Source organism: Scyliorhinus torazame, chromosome 13 (assembly GCF_047496885.1).
Source record: "Scyliorhinus torazame isolate Kashiwa2021f chromosome 13, sScyTor2.1, whole genome shotgun sequence".
Taxonomy (NCBI): Eukaryota; Metazoa; Chordata; class Chondrichthyes; order Carcharhiniformes; family Scyliorhinidae; genus Scyliorhinus; species Scyliorhinus torazame.
In genome coordinates, this window is record NC_092719.1 from 163,157,277 (window position 1) to 163,181,775 (window position 24,499).

Here is a 24,499-nt window from a genome sequence, read left to right on the forward strand (position 1 = left end):
CGTCCTCCCCAACCTCTGCGCTACCTTGCTACTCGGCCTGGACTACCAGTGCAAGCTCCAGAGCCTAAGCCCGGATTGCAAACCCGTCGCCACCAGGAGCAGACGGTACAGCGCCCAGGACAGGACCTTCATCAGCTCTGAAGTCCAGCGGCTTCTTCGGGAAGGCATCATCAAGGCCAGCACCAGCACCTGGAGGACCCAAGTGGTAGAGGTCAAAACTGGGGAGAAAAACAGGATGGTCGTTGACTACAGTCAGACCATCAATCGGTACACGCAGTTCGACGCGTACCCACTCCCACGCATATCTGATATGGTCAATCAGATTGCACAGTACTGGGTCTTCTCGACAGTAGACCTGAAATCTTCCGACCACCAGCTCCCCATCCGCAAGGCGGACCGCCCATACACTGTGTTCGAGGCAGACGGCCGCCTTTACCACTTTCTTATGGTTCTCTTCGGCGTCACCAACGGGGTCTCGGTCTTCCAACGGGAAATGGACTGAATGGTTGACCGGTACGGGCTGCGGGCCACTTTCCCGTACCTGGACAATGTCACCATCTGCGGCCACGATCAGCAAGACCATGACGCCAACCTTGCCAAATTTCACCACACCGCCACACTCCTCAACCTCACGTATAACAAGGAGAAGTGCGTGTTCAGCACAAACCGTTTAGCCATCCTCGGCTATGTGGTCCAGAACGGAGTTCTGGGGCCCGACCCCGATCGCATGCGCCCCCTCGTGGAACTCCCCCTCCCCCACTGCCCCAAATCCCTCAAACGTTGCCTGGGGTTCTTTCGTATTACGCCCAGTGGGTCCTAAACTATGCGGACAAGGCCCGCCCACTCATTCAATCCACTATTTTTCCTCTGACGGCCGAGGCTCACCAGGCCTTTAACTATATCAAGGCCGACATCGCGGTCGACGAGACGCTCCCCTTCCAAGTCGAGAGCGATGCATGAGATGTCGCTCTGGCCGCCACCCTCAACCAGGCAGGCAGGCCCGTGGCATTCTTTTCCCGCACCCTCCATGCCTCCGAAATTCGGCACTCCTCCGTCAAAAAAGAGGCCCAAGCCATCATTGAAGCTGTGCAGCATTGGAGGCATTACCTGGCCGGCAGGAGATTCACTCTCCTCACTGACCAACGGTCGGTTGCCTTCATGTTTAATAGCACACAGCGGGGCAAGATCAAAAACAATAAAATCTTGAGGTGGAGAATCGAGCTCTCCACCTACAATTACAAGATTTTGCATCGCCCCGGTAAGCTCAACGAGCCCCCCGATGCCCTATCCCGAGGTACATGTGCCAGCGCACAAGTGAACCGACTCCGGACTCTGCACGACAACCTCTGTCACCCGGGGGTCACACGTTTTTACCATTTCATCAAGGCCCGCAACCTGCCCTACTCCATCGAGGAAATCAGGGCAATCACCAGAGACTGACAGGTCTGCGCGGAGTGTAAACCGCACTTCTACCGGCCAGACTGTGCGCGCCTGGTGAAGGCCTCCCTTTGAATGCCTCAGCGTGGACTTCAAAGGGCCCTCCACCGACCGCAACACGTACTTTCTCAGTGTGGTCGATGAATATTCCCGATACCCCTTTGCCGTCCCATGCCCCGACATGACGTCTGCCACCGTCATCAAAGCCCTCAACACCATCTTCGCTTTGCTCGGCTTCCCGGCCACGTCCACAGCGACCGGGGATCCTCATTCATGAGCGATGAGCTGCGCCAGTACCTGCTCAACAGGGGCATTGCCTCGAGCAGGAAGACCAGCTACAACCCCAGGGGAAACGGGCAGGTGGAGAGGGAGAATGGGACGGCCTGGAGGGCCGTCCAGCTGGCCCTATGGTCCAGAAATCTCCCAGCCTCCCGCTGGCAGGAGGTCTGTCCCGACGCACTTCACTCCATTCGGTCGCTTCGGTGCACCGCGACGAATGAAACCCCCCATGAACGTCTCTTTGCCTTCCCTAGGAAGCCCACCTCCGGGATTTCGCTCCCGACATGGCTGGCAGCTCCAGGACCCGTTCTCCTCCGTAGACACGTTCGACTCCACAAGGCAGACCCGTTGGTTGAGAGGGTACAGCTACTTCACGCCAACCCGCAGTACGCCTACATAGCGTGCCCCGACGGCTGACCCGGCGCCACCCTCCCTCCCCCGGCGCACCCTACCGCAGCCCCCACTCCGGGTCAATCCATCCTCCCCTAGCTCACACCCGGGAATGAAGAAAATTATGACACGCTCCCAGAGTCACCGAAGACCAAGCCACCACCGGAGTCGCCACCAGCACTGTGGAGCTCTCAACGACAGATCAAGGCACCGGACCGCCTGAATTTGTAATATTGTCTGTACTTTTAAAACACAACATTCTGTATATAGTTCTCCACCACGCCCGCTGGACTCATTTTTTAACAGGGGGTTAATGTGGTAGTCATCACTGATGTATATATTGTATATATAGGATGTTGATATAGGTGCTTTATGGTAAGGCCCCTTTACTACAGGTACGGGGGTAGATCTCTGCCTGCTGGCTCTGCCCAGTAGGCGGAGTATAAATATGTGTGCTCCCAGTACAGCAGCCATTTTGTCAGATGCTGTAGGAGGCCACACATCTCAGTGTAATAAAGCCTCGATTACATCCTACTCTCGTCTTTGTGTAATTGATCGTGCATCAAAGAGCATTCGGCCAGTTCTTAACAGCACCAACTGCTGGGAATCAAGTAAGTTTAAAATCCCATTGAAATTAGCAGATCAAGGAGAAGGTAAGTGCCCAAGGTAAGTGGATAGGATTTGGAGGGTGGAGGGGGGTCAGATTTCGTGGATGGTGGGGCCGGATCTTGTTTGGGGGGACGGGCTGTGTGCAGACCTTAGGGAGGTTGAGACCTGGGGAGGAGGTGTTCGGGGGTGTAGGGGGGTGAAGCTGGGCGGTTTGTCAGTTCGGGTTGGGGGTAGGGTTTGGTTAGGTTAGGGGTGGGCTCGCTTTGGTTTGGACCTTGGGGGTGGGAGGGGGATCGGGGTCCAGCCTGGTTGTGGGTGTCTGATTGTATCGGGGTTTGAGCGTCGGACCCCTGGGTGCCGGGGGTTGGCGTTGCAGTATTGTGTAGGTGGGGGGGGGAATCCCATGATTGGGGAATCCTGTGGGGAGGAGGGGTTAGTTGGGGGTGGGGTTGTCCCCTGGGGTTTGGGGTGGAGGGGAGCCCACTCGGGGTTCATGGGTGTCGAAGGAGCCCCGTGGGGACGGCAGTTAACCACAACCGTGGAGAGGTTTTAATATTTATATTTCTGAGTAATTATTGGTGCAACTTTGTCGGAACCATCTGAAGTTAGCCAATTTGAAGCGCATTTTCAGATGGTTCACAGTACGGGCAATTGCTTACAAATTATAACCTGTGAAGTTCTGAGAGGAATTCCTCACGCATCTTTGGCGTACATGTCCCATGCCCCTCAATCCGACGCTGAGGAACTCAGAGAATTGGTAAAAGTAGCAACATAAAGTTGTTAGGACTATCAGGGTTGCAACAAAGTGGTATAATATTCAAAGGCTGAATGTAATTGTTAGGTTCTTTGTTGTAGCCGCAAAGAGAAAGAATCAGAGTGGCTCACGTTGAGTTTGAATAACATAGTGCAAGAGGTTTATTTACAAGATGCTGTTCAAACAGGGTACGATGATGAACTCCACAAAAGCCCACGAAAAGGTCCGATGAGGTAATTGTGTATCACATGACATTACACCGGCCAAAGGTGTTACTCTGATACATAACACCCCTCCCTCTTTACTCCTTTAGTGTCCTCGACATGTATACTTAATCAAACACTTTAACGCAGATCCAACACATTATGTCACAACTAACATTGTTATGTTACGGATACATATGTCGAGTAGTAAGACAATCTCTTGGGTGGACGTCTGTCTATTTTGGCAGAACACGACGCTTAGGAATTTGACTCTGAGGGGTACTAGGTGTGTCTTCCTGTACATTGGTCAGTGTTACATCTGGCGAAGCCAACTCAGGAACTGTCTCTAGTTGTATGGATGGTTCTGTTGTAACAAATTAGTAAATTCGGCAGTTGTAGCCCTCAAGTCTGACACATCACTGTCCATACTCTCTGTGGTGTAAATATCTGGTAGAGATTCAGTACTCTCAGCACATGCAGACAATAATTGGTCAGCGTGCCGACGCCAAATTCATTCATCCACAGTTTGCACAGCATATGAAATCGGACCCGTTTTGACTACTCCAATTGGTGGAGTCCATTTTTAGCCTGAGGTGTAGTTTCCCATAGTCAAAGACTCTGCTTTTGGAATGTTGTTCCCTTCTGGCCACTTGCACCTGATGTTGTTGCCAGACTATCTCTGAAGTTGAAGGGGAAGTCAAATGGCCGAACTGTGTGTTTAGTTTCCTTTTGAACAACAGTATAGCCGGTGGGCTTTGTGCTGTTGAATGCGCAGTGTTTCTGTACGTCATAAGAAAGCTATTGGCACATTTAGAAGAGCCTTTATCCCTCAAAACCTTCACTGCACGCTTGAGTGATTGTACAAAAAGTTCCGCTAAGCCGTTGGTAGCTAGGTGGTCGGGGGTAGATTTGATATGGCGGATGGCCCAACCCTTCAGGTAGACATCGAATTCAACAGATGTGAACTGTGTGCCGTTATCGCTCATGAGTTGTTCAGGCCGCCCAAACCTTGCAAATACCTCATCAATCCTTTCTATGGTCTGTTACGTAGTTGCCGATTTCACAATGGCAACCTCCAGCTACGAATGTGCATCAATCATGACCAAAAATATGTGTCCTTCTATTGGCCCCACATAATCAACATTGATTCTTTGACATGGCCTGGTAGGCTATTCCCATGGGTGCAAAGGTTGTAATGGAGGTACATTTCTCAACGCAGTGCAGGATTGACATAACTACACCTTCTCTAATTGGGCATCCTACTGGGGCCACCAGTAGCTTCTCACCAATGCCATCATTCTAATTACACCGGGATGGCCCTCGTGCAGTTGTTTCAGGATTCTACTTTGCAGACACGATGGAATGATTACTTTAATACACCACAACAATACTCCCATTTTATGCTGTCAATGTTTGTTCTGATGGGGTTAAGGTCTTTGGGCGGGATTCTCCGACCCCCCGCTGGGTCGGAAAATCCAAGGAGGGTGGCCCGAATCCCACCCCGATGCTGGCTGCCGTATTCTCCGGCGCCGTTTTTCAGGCGGGGGCAGGTTTCCCGCCACGCCGGTTGGGGGCCGTTGGCAGCGCCCACCGGCGATTCTCCAGGCCCAGATGGGCTGAGCAGCCGTCCATTTTGGGCCAGTCCCGCAGGCGTGAATCACTCAACTCGCGTACCTGCAGGACCTGGCAGGTAAGTCGGCGGGGGCGGTCCTCGGGGGGGGGGGGGGGGTGCGGTGGGACCTGACCCCGGGGGGGGGGGCCCCCACGTTGGCCTGGCCCGCGATCAGGGCCCACCGATCTGCGGGCATGCTTGTTCCGTGGGGGCATTTATCCCTTCCTCGCCGGCCCCAGTAGGGCTCCGCCATGGCCAGCGCGGAGAAGAGAACCCCCCGCGCTTGCGCCAAAATACGCCAGCCGGTCTGCGCATGCACGGAACCATGCTGGCCGTTCCGCGCATGCACAAGATCACGCGGCCCTTCGGTGCATGCACGAACACGCGCCATCCCTTCGCCGCCGGCTGGAGCGGCACCAACCCCTCCGGCGTCCACCTAGCTGTGGACGCCAGAGTGGTTGCCGCCGGTTTTCCCGCCGGCGTGGGGACTTTGTCCCCAGAAAGGTGAATCCCAGCCTTTATTCTTTCTGTGCTCTTGTGTTAGAGTGCCTTTTTGAATCATGTACAAAACCTTCCCCATCACCGGATCTGTTCGGGTAAATTTTCGCACCTGAGAAGACGTCACTGGAACATTTTCCACTTGAGACAGATAGAATATGTCATGTTCATCAGACTTGTGTTTGTCTTTCAGGTCTTGTTGATCGTGCAGAGGCAGTCTGGACAAAGTGTCCGCATTCGTGTGCTGTTCAGACCTATTATATTTGGTGACATAATCACATGCCAACAAGATTAATGCTCAATGTTGTAATTGACTAGCAGTGAGCGAAGGGACCCCTTATGTAGCCCAAAAAGTTTTGTTGAGGGATGATGGTCGATCAATAAAGTATATTGACGGTCAAATAAATAAATAATGGTGGAACCTTCGAATACCAAAAATAATGCTGAGAGCTTCTTTCTCAACTTGAGCATAGTTGGGCTCAGCGCTAGTCCACGTCCTGAAAGCAAATGCTATAGGTCGCTCTTCGCCTGAAGGCATTATATGTGAGACAACTGCTCCAACCCCATAGGGTAATGTGTCACAAGCAAGCTGCAGCTTCAGTTTGTGGTCATAATGGACCAATAACTCTGATTCCTGTCATTTATTTTTACATTTTGATAAGCATCCTTAGAAACTTTCATCCAGAGCCAAGCTTGTTTGTTGCAAAGCAGTGCGTTGCTAAGTGCGGTACGAACTTTCCATAATAATTTAATAAGCCTGGAAACAACCTTAACAGTTCAGACAGGCATCATGACAGGCGCTGGCTTGGAGGGCCGAAACGCCTGTTCCTGTGCTCTCCTGTTCTTTGCCCACTTTGAGTCATGTTCTACGATCATCGAGCATCCAGGATCCCCAACATCTTATGTTCTGTGAAAACCGTCTTGGTCCATGATATGTCCAAGATAGTTAAAAGAAGATTTTAAAAATTCACACTTCTCTTCCTTAGCCCTGAGATTAGGTAATTGCAGCCTTGCAAGAGTATCTTCTCGGTTCTTTACATGGCTCTACGTCATTCGAACCGGTAATCAAAATGTCACCCAGGTAGCATTGCACACCTGATAGCCCTCTTATCCATAGATCCTTGGAAGAGGCTCCGATGCTAAAGCAGACACTTGTGTGTTATTATAGTCAGTAACAGAGGCAACTGTACTTTCTGCTCGTTAACCTCAACGGTCACGTTGATAAAGCTTTTTGACACACAACCTCCTCGGTTATATGTCCTCAAGGCCACATCCGATGATTGCAATGGTAGATACTTCAATTTCTGACGGTATATCAATTCAGGTCGAAGTGGAATTGCAGCGCCGGTATCCACTCTCATCTAAATAGAGTTGCAATTGAATTTTGGATAGACCCCAAATCGTTGCTCATCTCCTTGTACTGTTAAAAAGCTGAGCTTAAGTTCCTTAAGCTGACTTGACACTTTGGTACGCGATGAGCCTTCAGTTGAGTCACTTGACTGGTTTAAACTCGCACTGTAAACTTTGCAGTGTTTTTCTTGGTACACTTCTTTTGTGCTGATGAAGGTTGGTGTGACCAACGTGCCTTGGCAATATGACTAACTTTACCACAATTTTTGCATTTGTTCTCTTTGCCCCAATATGCAGCGATGACGTGGTAGATTCTTGGACTCCATCTTATGGCTTTAGTTTGAATTCCATCAGTGAAGCTTCTCTCGCAGCAAGTTCCACAGACGTTGTGATTTCTATAGCAGATTTTAGGATTAATACACCTTCAGTCAACAACTTCATTTGCTTAATGATCAGGAAGCAGCAGTCGGAAGAACATAGAATTTATTTAAGATAACATAAAGTCTGCCCATGGCAGAAAACTATTCACACTTCACAGTCCCGTTGGGACAACCAACATGCTGGTCCCTTCTGGGGCCGGCTTTTATGCTTGATCTTACGAGCCCCAGCTGGGTGGGATTCTGCCTACTAGCGGAGAGCCTTGTATTCAGGAAGATACATTCCGATTTCCCCCTGGGGGCTATTACACTTCATCCCTGAGGTCACAAACTAATCGGTCGCCAAGTGTATTATCCAAAGTCTGTCCAAATTTGCAGTACTTTGCTAGCTTTTGCAGTGAGGCAACAAATTGTGAAATGTTTTCCCCTCCCTCCTGTGCACAATGGTGAAAGCTGAATCTTTCAGCTATTATTGGTGGATGGGGAGAGAAATGTTCTTGCAAGACAGTCATTAACACATCACATGACTTGTCTCCAGGTTTAACTGGGGTACTAAATTCTGTAGTAATATGAATGTTTTTCTCTCAACTGAGCTGAGAAAAGTTGCAGTATAGCTTTTTAAAACAACCCTTCCCTTTTACTTGCACTGGCAGCTATCGCGATCGACTGGATGATTCGCTGACACGCCACTGCAAACTGTACGGTGTCCAAGTATTTACTTCAGAGTTGGTTTTACTTGCCACAACCATGATTTCACCTTTTAAGTCGACAATATTTCTCCTGACCTCATTCCCGATGGTGTATGGGCCTGATCTCTGTTGATGATTCCTTCTCCTGGCTCACAAAATCATCGCCAGTTTTTCTTTCCACGGCCAGACCTTGTAACCAGTTTCTCTTTTGTTATTTTATTTGTTGTAGCCGCAAAGAGAGAGAATCAGAGGTAGCACAGATTGAGTTTGTATATCATGGTAGAAGGGGTTTGTCTACAAGATGCTGCTGAAACAGGGTACAATGGTGAACTCCACAAAAGCCTAGGAAATGCGCCAAAGATGTCATTGCATAACACGTGTCATTGCACTAGCCAATGGGTGTTACTCAGATACATAACCATAATGTTAACTTTGTATAGAACTCTAGTTAGATCGCACTTGCCTACTGTTTGTTGTCCTAGACTCCTTTCTACAAAATGATATTTAAGCACTGGAAAAACAGCAGAAAAAATTGATGAGGTGGTTCCCAGAAATGAGGGGATGTAAATATCAAGAAATATTGAATAAGACTCATCTCTTTTCTTGGAGAAGGAAAAGCTATGATTAGACCTAACGGAAGCCGTTTAAAACTATGAACAGATTCTAGCAGGTGGATATAAAGAAAATGTTCCGACTAATTGCGTGAGTCAAGAAGAAAGAGACATGAATATAACACAGCCATGAACAGGTCAAAATAATTTGTAAGCAATTTCTTTAAAAAGAGAGGGGTGAGAATCTGGAACTTGCTGCCACATGGACTGGTTGAAGCTGAAACAATATTTAAGAGGAGTATTTATGCATGCGTGAGAGTGAAAGAAATAGAGGAATTCATGGACAGGGCCTGAACAGGTAATTAGAGCGCAATCTACCGGCCACGCTGCACCCGAAAAGCAACGTACCACAACGCAACGTGGCCAGTAAATGACGGGAGACCCTGCTCCTGGGTTCTACTCGGCTCGCCACACCTTACGAGATCTAACATGATCACGCAGGACATCACGATGTGAAGCATAGTGGTTAGCACTATGGCTTCACAGCGCCAGGGTCCCAGGTTCGATTCCCGGCTTGGGTCACTGTCTATGCGAAGTCTGCACGTTCTCCCCGTGTCTGCATGGGTTTCCTCCGGGTGCTCCGGTTTCTGCTGTTGCTATCTTTATTTACAAACCACAAGCAGCGAGTATGTTTCTTGTATTGAACAAATGACCACACAACCAGGATGTTAGTTCAAAAGACAGTTTATTATTAAACACAAGACTTATCTCCCTGTGCAACGATACGCATTAAACTACATCTATCAACTAAGTTGGCCTTTACTTAACTTCTGGATGACCGGCTCTCTGCAGGTAGATAAGGCCTTTATCTGAGTCCCCACGTGTGTCAGCTGGAAATTGTCGTGTTAAGCACACTGAGATGACACGGGCTGCAACTGGATGCAGCTATGACTGAAATACACTCCAGACCTTGAAGTTCGTTCAATTTGATTTATTGAACCTGTCACACAGTTAGCACAATTCTCTGTGAGTTTGACTCTCTGCTAACCTAAGTGTGATCTTTCTGTCTGACTGAACCAGACTAGCTCTTAGCCACGTGCTGTCTGTGTTATGTGATATATATACCGGACTCATTCTGTAGATGTCCCTAGTGGAAAGAGGCGGAGTGTGAGTGCCTCGTGCATTTTATAGTGTTCTGCCTGCTGATTGGTTATGTCCTGTTCTCTGTGTTCATTAGCTGCCTGTCTGTATCTCATTATGTGCAAGTCTGCATATCATGACATCTCCCCTTTTGAAATGTTTTACTGCAGCCTATGTGAAAGTATTTACATGTGTAGGCCGAAAAACTAACGTATTTACATAAAATGGCAGATGGGATCATATGTACTTATGAAAACAGGTGTCCAATGTACGAAAACAGAACATAGCAAACAAAACAAATGTTCATAAGTCCAGTCTCTGGGGCTTGCGTCTGATCCTGGTCGACTGCCGGAGAGGTAGTGGTGGGCACGACGGCGCCTTGATGGGCGGGATTGCAGCCAGACTGGTGGCCTTGTGGTTCGAGGTATCAGGAGGTGGCACAATAACAGATGGAAACCACAAAGAATGTGGTTGCGGGCGGGCAACTGTGTGCAGTGCCCGTCTGTTTCGCCGCAAAACTGAGTCATCAGCCATACGCACAACATACGATCTAGGAGCAGCCTGTCAAACAACATCAGCTGGAGCTGACCAGCCTCCATCAGGTAGCTTGATCCGAACAGCATCCGCCGGGAGTAGCACAGGCGAATCAGTGGCATGAGCATCATAGCCCTGCTTTTCCCGGTCCCTGAGTTTCTGCACCTTCTGCAGCACCGGGAGGTGATCCAGATCAGACAAGTGTATGGCTGGAAGAGTCGTCCGCAGGCCCCTGTTCATCAGGAGTTGAGCCGGTGACATGCCGGTAGACAGAGGGGTTGCCCTGTATGCAAGCAGCGCAAGGTTGACATCAGAAGAAGAATCCGCGGCCTTGCAGATGAGCTGCTTCACTATGTGCACCCCTTTCTCAACTTTGCCGTTGGACTGCGGGCAATGTGGGCTGGAAGTGACGTGATAAAACTGATATAGCTGGACAAATCTTGATCACTCTTGGCTGCTGAAGCAAGGACCGTTGTCACTCATGACAGTGAGTGGAATACCATGCCTGGAGAACGTCTCCTTACAGGCCTTGATGATAGTCGTGGATGTGAGGTCCGCGAGCTTCTCAACATCTGGATAGTTGGAAAAATAATCGATGATTATCACATAATCACGACCATTGGCGTGAAAGAGGTCGATGCCCACCTTGGACCACGGGGAGGTCCCGATTTTGTGCAGCTGCAGCGTCTCCTTGCTCTGTGCTGGCTGGAAGCGTTGATAGGTCGGACAGTTGAGGACCATATTTGAGCTATCCTGACTAATCCCAGGCCAGTAGACAGCTTGCCTGGCTCTGCGCCTGCACTTCTCGACACCCAGATTGCCCTTGTGGATTTGCCAGAGCACCAAGCTCTGGAGACTGAGTGGAATGACAATGGGGTCCAGCTTGAGGAGGATACCATCAACCACCATCAGGTTGTCCTTCACATTGAAGAATTGAGGGCACTGCCCTTTTTGCCAGCCATCGGTGCATGACGCGCTGCAGAAGAGGGTCTTTGGCTGTCTTCTCGCGAATGCGAATCACCTTTTCATCCGACGCCGGGAGGTTGCTGGCCCACAGCTGCACCTGTGATTCGATCTGTTGGATGAATGCCGGCAGGTCGGCAGGAAAGATTATGGAGTGGGACAAGGCATCCGCAATAATGAGCTCCTTGCCAGGCGTGTACACGAGCTCAAAGTCATACCGTCTGAGTCTGAGGAGGATGCGCTGCAGCCGGGGTGTCATGTCATTCAGGTCCTTCTGCATAGTGTGGACCAGAGGCCTGTGGTCCGTCTCGACAGTGAACGTCGGCAGGCCGTAGACATAATCGTGTAACTTGAGAATTCCAGTGAGAAGGCCCAGGCATTCTTTTTCAATTTGGGCGTACCGCTGCTCGGTGGGTGTCATCGCCCGTGATGCGTAGGCAACCGGTGCCCAGGATGAGGTGTCATCGCGCTGGAGCAACATCGCGCCGATGCCGTCCTGGTTCGCATCTGTTGAGATTTTTGTTTCCCTGTCAGGATCAAAAAAATGCCAATACAGGTGCAGTGGTGGGCTTGGCTTTCAGCTCCAACCACTGTGCTTGATGAGCTGCCTGCCACTCAAAGGCAGTGGACTTTTTCACCAAGTGTCTGAGGGCCGTGGCGTGTGAGGCCAGGTTTGGGATAAACGTGCCCAAGAAGTTCACCATTCCTAGGAAGCGCAGCACCGCCTTCTTATCTTCATGGCTTTGATGGCCTTGACCTTGTCTGTGTCTGGGCGCACACCCTGCTGAGATATCTGGTCACCCAAGAACTTCAGTGTCGACATGCCAAAGCAACACTTGGCCCTGTTCAGCTTGAGGCCATTTGCATGGACACCGGCGGAATACCTGCCAGAGACGAGAGATGTGCTCTTAGGGGGTTGTGGACCAATTGATAACGTCGTCCACATACACACAAACCCCTTCAATGCCCTCCATTATCTGCTCCATGATTCAATGGAAGAACTCCGAGGCCGAGACAATGCCGAATGGCATACGATTATAGCAGTACCTGCCACACGGTGTGTTGAAGGTGCAGAGCCTTCTGCTGGACTCATCCAGCTGGATTTGACAGAACCCATGTGATGCATCTAACTTTGTGAAAAACCGGGCGTGTGCCATGTCACTTGTTAGTTCCTCCCGCTTCGGGAGGGGGTAGTGTTAGCATTATATTCTGGTTGAAATCCTTGGGATCAATACAGATGCACAGCTCCCCAAAAGGCTTTTTTACACAGACCATCGAGCTGACCCAGTCAATCGGTTCTGTGACTTTGGAGATGATGCCCTGGTTCTGAAGATCCTTCAACTGCACCTTCAGGTGCTCCTTCAGTGGAGCCAGGACCCGGCGTGGAGCGTGGACTACAGGCGTGGCATCAGGCCGCAGCAGGATCTTGTACCGATATGGCAGAGTGCCCATCCCGTCAAACACATCCAGATACTGAGCGAGGATGTCGTCAATGCCGGCTTGAAGATCCATGTTGCGGGAGATCATTGTGTAGACCTGCTGCACAAGGTTTAGCTGCTTGCATGCATGTGCGCCGAGCAGGGAGGCCCTGTCTGGCTTGACGATCTCAAACCGTAGCCTTGCGTGAATGCTCCTGTTGGAGACAAGCAGATGGCAGGATCCCAGTGCTGTGATGGCATTGCCGTTATAGTCCAGGAGTTGGCAGGCTGCTGGAAGGAGCTTGGGTGGCTTCTTGATGCAGTTGAAATTTGCCTGTGAAAGGAGATTGGCAGAAGCACCTGTGTCCAGTTTGAACTGGATAGAGCATTGATTTACTTGCATCACCGCACGCCATTCGTCTGCAGAATCCACGGTGAGGATGGGCAGGCTCCGTGATGATGTCGGTGAGGCATGTTCAGGTGTGGTGATGATGCCTACATGGTCGGGGGACTCCAGGCAATCGTCCTCTGGATCCGTAATGTTGCCCGGATCAGAATCCTGTAAACCTTGCTGGACACTCCGAGCACGCATGCGTTGGAGTTGGGAACGCTGGCTCTTGACTGGTGGTGCAGACCTGCACAAGGCTGCATACTGTCCAGGCTTCCCGCAATTTAAACAGCGCCTACCTCTTGCAGGGCAGTGTTTCTTTAAGTGGGCGGTGCCACAGTTCGGGCACATCATGACGTCGTTACGTTCCGTGCGTCGTCGCACATGCACAGTGCGGTCGGCAGACGTTCGCACATGCGCAGTGTGGTGATCGGCCACTTCGTTATCCCATTCGCATCGCGCATGCGTGGGACTCCGGGAAGAGCGTGCAAAATGGCCGCTTCCCTCGAGGCTGAGGCGCTGCATCCGGGCGATGGCTTGCACATTCTCTGCCTCGTGGGAGGCAAGTTTCTCCTTTTCAGCCGATTTATATTGGGAATACCGGTTTTTGGCTTGCTCATGCACTGTACACGTTTCAATCGCGACTGGCAGGGTCATATGCTTGATTTTTAAAAGCTGCTCTCTCAGAGGATCAGAGTGAATGCCAAAAACGATTTGGTCCCTGATCATGGAGTCAGCAATGTCACCAAAGTTGCAGGATAGCGCTAGGAGATGGAGATTGTGGTGTTGGGTGTTCTAACACACAGAAGAGCCAACACAGTTGCATATGGTACAACGCTTCTTTATTTAAACTCACTATTTACAACTTGGTCTTTGCACTCTGCACGTGGGGGGCTCCCTGCTTGTGGTGTTTCAACAGCTCTTTCTTGTTTCCTTCTCCCCAGACCTACTGACCTCCAGGTGTCGTGCTCGTGCTTTTTATGTGGTTGGTGTTCTTGTCTGTGATTGGTTGTGGTGTTGTGTGCTCTGATTTGCCTGTTAGTGTGTCCATCATGATGTGTGTGTTTGAATATCATGACATCCCCCCTTTTTACAAAGATATGTGCCTACGTGGTAATAAATATGATCGTGACGTGAGTGCATCTAAGAGTGTGTGTGTGTCGTGTGCAGCATGTGTCTATGACGGAACTATGTACATGGGGCGATGTCGAGTGCGTCACATGAATCCAGTTGTACCATAACAGAACAGAAATGCGAACGAGAGAAGGAAGAAAAAAAAATTTGAACAGTTGTCCAGTCAGACGACATCTGGAACGATAAACAACAACAGGTTATCATGTAAAATTGTCCAACTTATTAAACATATGAACTGTATTATAAGTCCATTCTAATGGGTTTGCGACGAATTCGGGTTGACCGCCTTAAGGGTGGATCAAGAACCACCGGCTGCTGTGCAGGCATGGCCATGGGTGGCGATGGAAAGGGCGTGATGTGCGGCAGCTCCACAAAGTCATCCTCGGAAGCCTGTTGAGGATCTGGCGTGTTGTGTGGCTGTGAGCGTGGAAGTCGGCGAAGGGCGCGCCGATTGCGGCGACGCACGGAACCATCCGGCATGCGAACCAGGAACGAGCGGGGAGCCACTTGTCGGAGGACTTCGGCCGGTGCTGACCAGCCACCATACGGTTGATGGACGCGTACTTTGTCTCCGGAGGACAGGGGGGGCAGGTCCGTCGCTCGTGTGTCGTACCGACCTTTCTGGCGATCACGCTGCAGTTGCATGTTCCGAAGAACCGCCTCATGGTCTGTTGTCGGTGCCAGGACGGAAGGTACCGTCGTCCTGAGGGAGCGACCCATTAGTAGCTGCGCTGGCGAGAGGCCCGTGGATAACGGGGCCGATCGATAGGCCAGCAAGGCAAGGTTAAAGTCCGATCCGTCATCAGCCGCCTTGCACAGGAGCCGCTTTGCGATGTGGACACCCTTTTCAGCCTTCCCGTTCGATTGTGGATGCAGAGGGCTGGATGTCACATGAGTGAAACCATATGCTGCGGCAAAGGACGACCATTCACGGCTGGCAAAACAAGGTCCATTGTCTGACATGACAGTCCTTGGAATGCCGTGGCGAGCAAACGTTTCCTTGCAGGCCCCAATGACTGCGGACGACGTCAGATCATGGAGAGGCATGACTTCCGGGTAGTTTGAGAAGTAGTCGATAATAACAATGTAATCTCTGCCGAGCGCGTGAAATAGGTCAACACCCACCTTCGCCCAGGGGGACGTCACCATCTCGTGTGGTAGAAGTGTTTCCGGAGGTTGCGCTGGCTGAAACCTCTGACAGGTTGTGCAGTTGAGCACCATGTTGGCTATGTCTTCATTAATACCCGGCCAATATACCGCCTCCCGGGCCCTTCGTCTGCATTTTTCGACGCCCAAGTGGCCTTCGTGTAGTTGACGAAGAATCATCTGGCGCACACTGTGTGGAATGACGATCCTATGCGATTTCATAAGGACCCCGTCTATATTGGTGAGATCATCTCGCACATTATAAAACTGGGGGCACTGCCCTTTTAGCCACCCTTCCGTCATGTGGCGCATCACTCGCTGCAGCAGAGGGTCAGTCGCCGTCTCTGCGCGTATGTGGGCCAGACAAGGATCATCAGCTGGCATATTTGCTGCTGTCAGAGTCACGTGTGCCTCAATTTGACGCACGAACCCCTCCGCATCTGGTGGTGTGCTCACTGCTCGGGAAAGAGTGTCCGCCACTATGAGTTCCTTCCCCGGAGTGTAGATCAGTTCAAAATCGTACCTCCTGAGTTTAAGTAAGATGCGCTGGAGGCGAGGAGTCATGTCGTTCAGGTCTTTGTTAATGATGTTGACCAGGGGGCGGTGGTCAGTTTCGACCGTGAATCGTGGCAGGCCATACACATAGTCGTGGAACTTGTCCAGTCCAGTTAACAAGCCCAGGCATTCTTTTTCGATTTGCGCGTAGCGCTGTTCGGTAGGGGTCATGGCTCGTGAGGCATACGCAACCGGGGCCCATGATGACGTGCTGTCTTTTTGCAGGAGTACCGCTCCAATACCAGATTGGCTGGCGTCTGTTGAGATCTTTGTAGGGCGAGTTGTGTCAAAGAAGGCCAGCACTGGTGCCGTGACCAGTTTGTGCTTGAGCTCCTCCCATTCCCGCTGATGCGACTGGTGCCAGTTGAATTCCGTCGATTTTTTTACGAGATGGCGCATGTTTGTTGTATGAGAAGCCAGGTTGGGAATGAACTTCCCAAGGAAGTTGACCATGCCCAGGAATCTTAAGACAGCCTTCTTGTCAGCCGGTCGTGGCATGGCTGTGATGGCGCTAACCTTGTCTGCATCGGGACGGACCCCGGACCTTGAGATGTGGTCCCCGAGGAATTTCAGCTCCGTCTGGCCGAAAGCACACTTCGCACGGTTGAGACGCAGGCCATTTTGCCGTATGCGGGTGAAGACACGTCGAAGACGATGCATGTGTTCCTGCGGAGTGGTGGACCAAATGATGATATCGTCCACATATACACGTACCCCTTCGATGCCTTCCATCATCTGCTCCATAATGCGGTGGAATACTTCAGATGCCGAAATGATGCCGAATGGCATCCGGTTGTAGCAGAATCTGCCAAAAGGGGTGTTGAATGTGCATAGTCTTCGGCTGGCCGGGTCCAGTTTGATCTGCCAGAATCCTTTGGACGCATCCAATTTAGTGAATATGTTGGCTCGCGCCATCTCGCTGGTGAGGTCTTCTCGTTTCGGGATGGGATAGTGTTCCCGCATGATGTTGTTGTTCAGATCTTTTGGATCTATACATATACGGAGCTCGCCAGAGGGCTTCTTTACACAGACCATGGAGCTGACCCATGGCGTGGGCTCCGTGACCTTGGATAGGACCCCTTGGTCCTGAAGAATCTGCAGTTGTGCCTTGAGGCGGTCTTTGAGAGGCGCAGGAACCCTGCGAGGTGCGTGAACGACAGGGATGGCGTCCGGTCTGAGTCGAATCTTGTACGTGTGTGGCAATGTCCCCATGCCTTCAAAAACCTCCTGGTTGTGAGCGAGGAGGGAATGGAGATTCGCGTGGAACTCAGCATCCGGGAAGTCGGATATCTCATCTGGAGAGAGAGACATGATGCGCTGTACCAGGTGAAGGACCTTACACGCTTGTGCGCCCAGTAACGAGTCCTTTGATGAGCCCACAACTTCGAAGGGGAGTGTGGCCGTGTACCTCTTGTGAGTCACCTGTAGCTGGCAAGATCCTACGGACGGGATAACGTTCCCGTTATAGTCAACCATCTTAAGCCGGGATGGTGTGATGGGTGGTTTGACCTTCATGGCCTGGACTGCAGAGTAAGCAATCAGGTTGGCGGATGCGCCGGTGTCCAGACGGAAGGCGACGCGCGATCGGTTGACCGTCAGGGTGGCACACCACTCATCGTCTGGATTGATGGCATTGACCTTGTTGACATCAATGACGGCAACTCGGAAGTCATCCTGGTCATCTGCATCACTTAACTGGAAGTCGTGATGCGTGGGCTGGACGGTCCTGACTCGTGTGCGAGGTTGTCGAGGATGCGCCGGATCCATGGGTTGAGCCGCACGACAGCGGGCTGCGTAGTGGCCTATCATGGCACATCTGTTGCACTGTCGGTATTTTGCAGGACATTGCCCTTTTAAGTGTAGACCTCCACACTTGCTGCACGTCATGACGTCACGACGTTCGTTGCGCCACTGCGCATGCGCAGTGCGATCTTGCGGTGGGCGCGCCTGCGCAGTGCGTCCCTCGTTGTGGCCGTTATTCTTGGCGCGCACCTGCGCGGGAGACCGCGAAAAGCGCGGGAAGCGGCCGCTGTCGTCCGGGCCGTGGGGCGGGAAGAAATCGACGGCCTGGATGCGTTCAACGTCGTGGGCGGCCTGGCTTGCCGATTCGACGGCTGGGGACCCCCTCCGTGCCAACTCGGACGCCTGAAATCGGGCAAAACGGCAGGCAGCATTTTCATGGAGGACACAGGCTTCCACAGCAGACGCTAAGGTGAGGCTCTTTATTTTAAGAAGCTGCTGGCGTAGGCCACTAGAGGCAACGCCAAAAACAATCTGGTCCCTGATCATGGACTCTGTGGTGGTGCCGTAACCGCAGGACTGCGCTAGAATCCGGAGGTGCGTCAAAAAGGGTTGAAAAAGCTCCTCCTTACCTTGCAGGCGTTGCTGAAAGATGTATCTTTCGAAAGTTTCGTTTACTTCAGTTTGAAAGTGCTGGTCCATTTTGAGGATGACCGTGTCATATTTGGCCTGGTTTTCGCCTTCCTCGAACACCAGTGAATTATAGACATCGTTTGGGTGGGGGCCTGCGTAGAAGAGGAGCATTGCAATCTTCGAATCATCCGAGACATTCTGTTTTTCGGTGGCACGGATGTACAGGTCAAATCGCTGCCTGTAGAGCTTCCAGTTGGTGCCTAGGTTCCCCGTGACTTGCATCGGCTGCGGTTTGCCGGTGTGGTCCATGTCCAGAATGGCAGGTTGGTAGGCAGGTATCGATCCACTCCTGTACCATGTGGTGTTGGGTGTTCTAACACACAGAAGAGCCAACACAGTTGCATATGGTACAACGCTTCTTTATTTAAACTCACTATTTACAACTTGGTCTTTGCACTCTGCACGTGGGGGGCTCCCTGCTTGTGGTGTTTCAACAGCTCTTTCTTGTTTCCTTCTCCCCAGACCTACTGACCTCCAGGTGTCGTGCTCGTGCTTTTTATGTGGTTGGTGTTCTTGTCTGTGATTGGTTGTGGTGTTGTGTGCTCTGATTTGCCTGTTAGTGTGTCCATCATGATGTGTGTGTTTGAATATCATGACAGAGATTAGTAAGGAAGGAGTTGAAAGATTCATCTTTACCATGTAGGCATTGTTTAAATATATAGCGCTCGAAGATTTTGTTGGTGTCCACTTCACAATGACTCAGACTTGTCCAGGATGGTCTGAAACTTTGTCTTGTCCTGGACTTCGGTGAAGTTAAACGCGTTGAAGAGTTTGATGGCTTGATCCCCCGCAGTTGAGAGGAGAAGCGCGATCTTCCTTGCATCAGACGCACCCTCGAGGTCTGAGGCTTCGATGTACAGCGGAAACCTTTGCTTGAAAGTCCGCCAGTTGGAACTGAGATTGTCAGAGATCGGCAACGGTAGTGGAAAGAGGCAGAGTGTGAGTGCCTCGTGCCTTTTATAGTGGGAAACCACCCCCAATTGTTCTGCCTGCTGATTGGTTATGTCTTGTTCTCTGTGTTCATTAGCTGCCTGTCTGTATCTCATTATGTGCATGTCTGCATATCATGACAGAAATCGTCAGGTTCGTCTCGGCTGCGGCTCGTCTCTCTCAGGTAGCGATCACGGGTCTTGAACTTGGCTGGTCGTTATGCTGCGATTGGTGGGGGAACAGGTTGGTCCCAAAAGAGATCGATCCCTAGTGTGCAGGGCCTCTTCTCCTTCTCCTCTTTTGCGCCCTTTTGGGCGGGGTTAACTCAGGTTCCAATGGATCGATAGAGTCTCGATCACTCTAATCGATACTGGCCAATTGGGGGCGGGTGCCTTGATGGCTGGGCGGGTCCTAGCCATTATTGTTCCAAGTGCGTGGGCCTTTACAAATAAGGGGAGGTGTCGCCAGGGGTTCTGCTCTTGTTGCTATTCCTTAACTTGAGTCTATTTTCCTGGGGAAATTGGTGATTGACCTTTTAACAGGTGCAGGTTTCAGTTCGGTCTGGTTTTCCTTTGCACAATACACAGAGGCTGTGTACTGTCTGTGTCCCGACTTGACCACAATTCCTTTACCCTTTGCGGGTGGCCATTTTAGATGGCCACACCTCCCAAAAAACATGGGGCTGGATTCTCCCAAAATGGGACTATGTCCCATGCCGGCGTAAAAGCGGTGGAGTTTTATTCCCAAAATTCCTATTAAAAAGTTGAACTAATTTAATGCCCTGCAGGGTGCTAGCAGGGACCCGGAGTAAATCTCGCAGCTATACTACAGATACGGGCCCCCGCACTTCCCGTTCGGAGTCCGCGCATGCGCACGGCGGTGGCCTCCAGCGGCCACGCCGAGCTCCATGGCGAACTTGGACCATGGAGCCACACAGGGAAATGAGACCCAACCCCCCCCCCCCCACCGATCGGCAGCGCACACGAGCCTGAAACTGCGCAGATCTAATACCCGGCCGCCTATAAGGCCCCCCTTGGACTCCGATCCCCCTGCCCCTGACGAGGGTGGATGTGGACTGAGAATCCCGACTGGCAATAGGTGGTTAGTTCCACACCATCGGGAACTCGGCATGTCGGAAGCGGAGGATTGCTGGGCGGGCCTCTGGCAATGGCCCTCCAGCCGCATGCCGTACTCTCCGGTCACGCCGATTTTCGGGGCCCGCAGAATCGCCAGACCGGCGCCGGGCCTGATTACAGCGTGAAAGTGGATTTTCCGCCCCCGCGACTGCCGCGATTTTTGTGCGGGGCTGCAGAGAATCCAGCCCATGATGTTAGGTGAATTGGACATTCTGAATTCTCCCTCCATGTACCCGAACAGGCGCCAGAATGTGGCGACCAGGGGCTTTTCACAGTAACTTCTTCATTTCAGTGTTAATGTATGCCTACTTGTGACAGTAAAGATTATTATTATTGTGGGCGGGATCACATTTTGGCAAATCTGCATATTAGAGCGAGACAGCTGGTCTCATTTTACTATTTAGTTCCATGAACTAATCAAGGCATTAGTATCTGTCCCCTTCACCTTAGAGCATTGTTTTTCAAACTTTTTTTCCAGGGACCCATTTTTAACTAACCGGCCAACCTTCGGGGCCCCACCCAGCCGACCTTTGCGACCCAAGCCGGCCAACCTTTGCGGCCCACGCTGGCCAGCTTGCGCGACCCACCATTTTTTCTTGCCTTGTTTGTTGCTGACAAAAATGGAGGAAATGGTTTTGGGTCCCTTTGGCCCCAATGGTCCCTTTGCACCTTTGGCCCTCCCGAACTTGAAAAAAAAAGGCTGCGACCAAATTTTAAAATATGCGGCCTCACTGCGCATGCGTGCCCGATCACCGATGTTCGGGCACGCATGCGCAGTGTGGCTGAATTTTTAAAAATCTGTTCCTGGCCATTTTGAAGACCGCTTGCAGCTAGCATTATTAAAAGCCGGCTGATGCGCGCAGATTTGCGTGATTGGGAGCGCCACGACGGACGGCTCCGTGACCCTCCTGACACCCGCCCACGTGCCCCTGAGTTTGACAATGCCTGCGTTAGAGACTACGGGCGAGCGCCGTTGAGTCCTGGTTTCCACAAACGGGAACTAGATGGAACAGCATTGGAGGCCCCAGGTGCATGCGCTCTGGGCAGGATGGTGCCCTGGCACTGCTGGTACCACATGGGCACCCTGGCACTGACAGCCTGGCACCCTGCCAGGGGACTGCCATGGTGCCAGACTGGCACTGCCAAGGTGCCGAGCTGGCATTTTTTGCACAACGGTGATCGCTGGTGGTGTTGACGAGGCTCCGGGGACCCCCTTACAGTGAGTTTTGTCTTTGGGGGGGGGGCGCGTTGGGGGCTCAAGAGATCGGGAGGCCATTTTTAAATGGCCTCCCGATCACCGAGGAGCTTCGGCGAGCGAGGCTCCTCAGTGCAGGAAATCGAACTAAGTGCGGCCTCAGCCACACGTTCCCTGCTGAGTCTCCATATCTAACACAAGACACGTAGATAGCGTTGTGTTTTTTGACACTGTGAGCTATAGGACATCGTTCCCATTTGGTTAAATCGTGCCCTTAGAGTGAGAAAATGCTTGTGAGGACTATAAACACTAGCATAGATTGGTTGGACGGATTGGCCAATTTCTGTGTTGTATATTTTATGCAATTCCATTCAGGACAAACACAAGAGAACCCAGTAGCAAACAGATCATACACTGACTGCAAGAGCATAGATGAATGATAAAGAGGTGATGACATGGAATTCATTTCATGGCATTGCTAAGAACAACTAATATTCATTTTAAAAATAGTTACCAAATTTAACGATGAATTTATTTAATTCAAGTTCCGCTTCAATCACAAACTTGTAATATCTCAAAAGAATAATTTGTCATTTGCATTATATTTTGGCTTGTCTGCAAAAGAGAGACAGTTTATGTTTATTTATAATGTTGACGTTAAATCCCCAAATATCACATATTGTGAAGGGATGATGGTCAAGGAGATGGAGCCAACTAAAATGAATGATGACAATATTGTTTGCAAAGGGGATAGTGCACTGGACATCTCTGGATTGAGTATGGCTTAGACTGACAGATTCATCTCTCTGCCTGCTGTCAGGGCCCGAAATGAAATGTGTGTGGGCAGAGAACTCGGTTCCGAGTGGGTATGAGCCGACAGCAACAAACTACCCATAATTTGGCATAAGTTAAAATGAAGCTGGGAATCTAATTTGGCAAGCATATAAGAACATTGACTGAGGAGAATTAAAACATTTACCCTCATTACCCTCATAGTAAAGTTGAGATTTTGTGCTGGGGATTCAGATACATTGCTTGGGAAGAACAAATGGAAGAGAGGAAGTAGAATGACCTCTAAAGTCCTCAAGTGGGTAAATAGCAAGTGATAATGCCATGTTACTTCCATGCAGCAGCACTCAACTCTTTTCTGCACCTCAGCCCACTTGCTTCCAAAACTCTTCTTTGTGACTTTATCATCTCCAGACTTGATTACTAGCATGTTTTCCTGGGTAGCCTCCCAGTTTCCATCTCCCTGAAAATTTAAACTCATCCAAAGCACTCTTGTCGATATCCTACTCCTAAGTCCCTTTAACCATCAGGTTCATCCTTGCTGACCTATATTAATTCCCCCACAAGCAAAATTCTTAACACTCTGTTTAAATCCCTCCACAGCCCTGCCCCCCTCCCTCTCTAGTAGCCTTTACTCAACCCTTCTCCCCTTTCCACCCCACCCCAATGCCTCTTCATTCCTTTAATTTAGGCCTCCTCTTTATCCAGTCGTTTTCTGCTTCACCACTGACACATGTCCCTTTAGCCTGCCTGGGACGTGACTCTCTAATCTCCTCTATCTCACTGCTTTCCGATCCATTTATAAGAACTTATCTCTTTGATCAATCTTTTGGTCACTCCACAGAATTGCTCCATCTTTAGTTCTGTGTCCATCTTCCTTACGTCTCCGTGAAGCACCTTGGAGCGATTTTCTCTGTCAGAGCTGCAATATAAATACCATTTGTTGTTATTATTCCTACTGACTCTGATTGTTGCATTGCCAATTGACATTCACAATGTAACAAAGCAGGCAAGCCACAGGTTCCTTTTCCTCCCTTCCCGCCATCCCAGTACAACCACACTAAACCTTCCGGGTTTCAACAAATGGTTTAATTGTGCAAAAGTCAGGACGCTGAAAGCAAAGAAAGCACCCATTGAGTAAGTTATTATTTGTAACAGTGCATAATGAACAGCAGGTGGTAGCACTGAATTAATATGGTCAAAACATACAGGCAACCTTGCTTTATAATGTGCACAGATCTCTAGTACTTTGCGTTACCATATAAGCTGCTAATATTAAAGGTGTTTTTTTTCATCAGCAATCTTTAAAAAAACAGTAACAATTAAACTTCTTGCATCCCTTCACTAAGGTACAAACATGCTAGTTAGTTTTTCAGATTCTTTTATACTGGATCTATATTTCCACTGTCTGTAGGTTACCTTATAGAGTTAATGGTACTCCACAATATAAGTGTGCAGCTTCAGTGTGTGTCATCATCAAAACATGGTTAGCTTTAGCTGAAATGTCATGGTTAATGAATTTCTCACTGTCAAGAAATTATGCTAAATAATGCACTTCCAGTTCCATTGGGAAAAACCTATCCTCCATAACAGGACACCCATGGTAAAATATTTTGTTGATGCACTGATTTAACTGGATCATGTAACCTAGTTATGTCAAGTACACTGCACATTCTAAGAATGCTATGAGCCCACTTCAGTAGTAGTTGCAGCATTTTACCTTGCATTTTATCTTCAATGGGAGATTTGCTGATTGTAACGGAACAGATTGAAGTAAACCACCTAGGGATAGCAGTCTACTGGTGCCATGTCACGTTAAGCACACTGAGATAACACGGGCTGCAACTGGATGCAGCTATAACTGAAATACACTCCAGACCTTGAAGTTCGTTCAATTTGATTTGTTGAACCTGTCACACAGTTAGCTCAGTTCTCTGTGAGTTCGACTCTCTGCTAACCTAAGTGTGATTACTCTGACTGAACCAGCCT

The 24,499-nt window shown here is 50.3% G+C and overlaps 1 protein-coding gene across 1 annotated transcript in view; it reads left to right on the forward strand.

Moving 5' to 3' along the window:
- The window catches only part of LOC140387636 (calcium-dependent secretion activator 1-like), a 591,860-nt gene that overhangs the window by 4,185 nt on the left and 563,176 nt on the right, over window positions 1-24,499 (forward strand). The window contains exons 2-3 of the mRNA XM_072470831.1: window positions 3,571-3,702; window positions 8,428-8,449. Of these exons, the coding sequence (XP_072326932.1) occupies window positions 3,571-3,702; window positions 8,428-8,449 (154 nt within the window). The remainder of the gene's footprint in view (window positions 1-3,570; window positions 3,703-8,427; window positions 8,450-24,499) is intronic.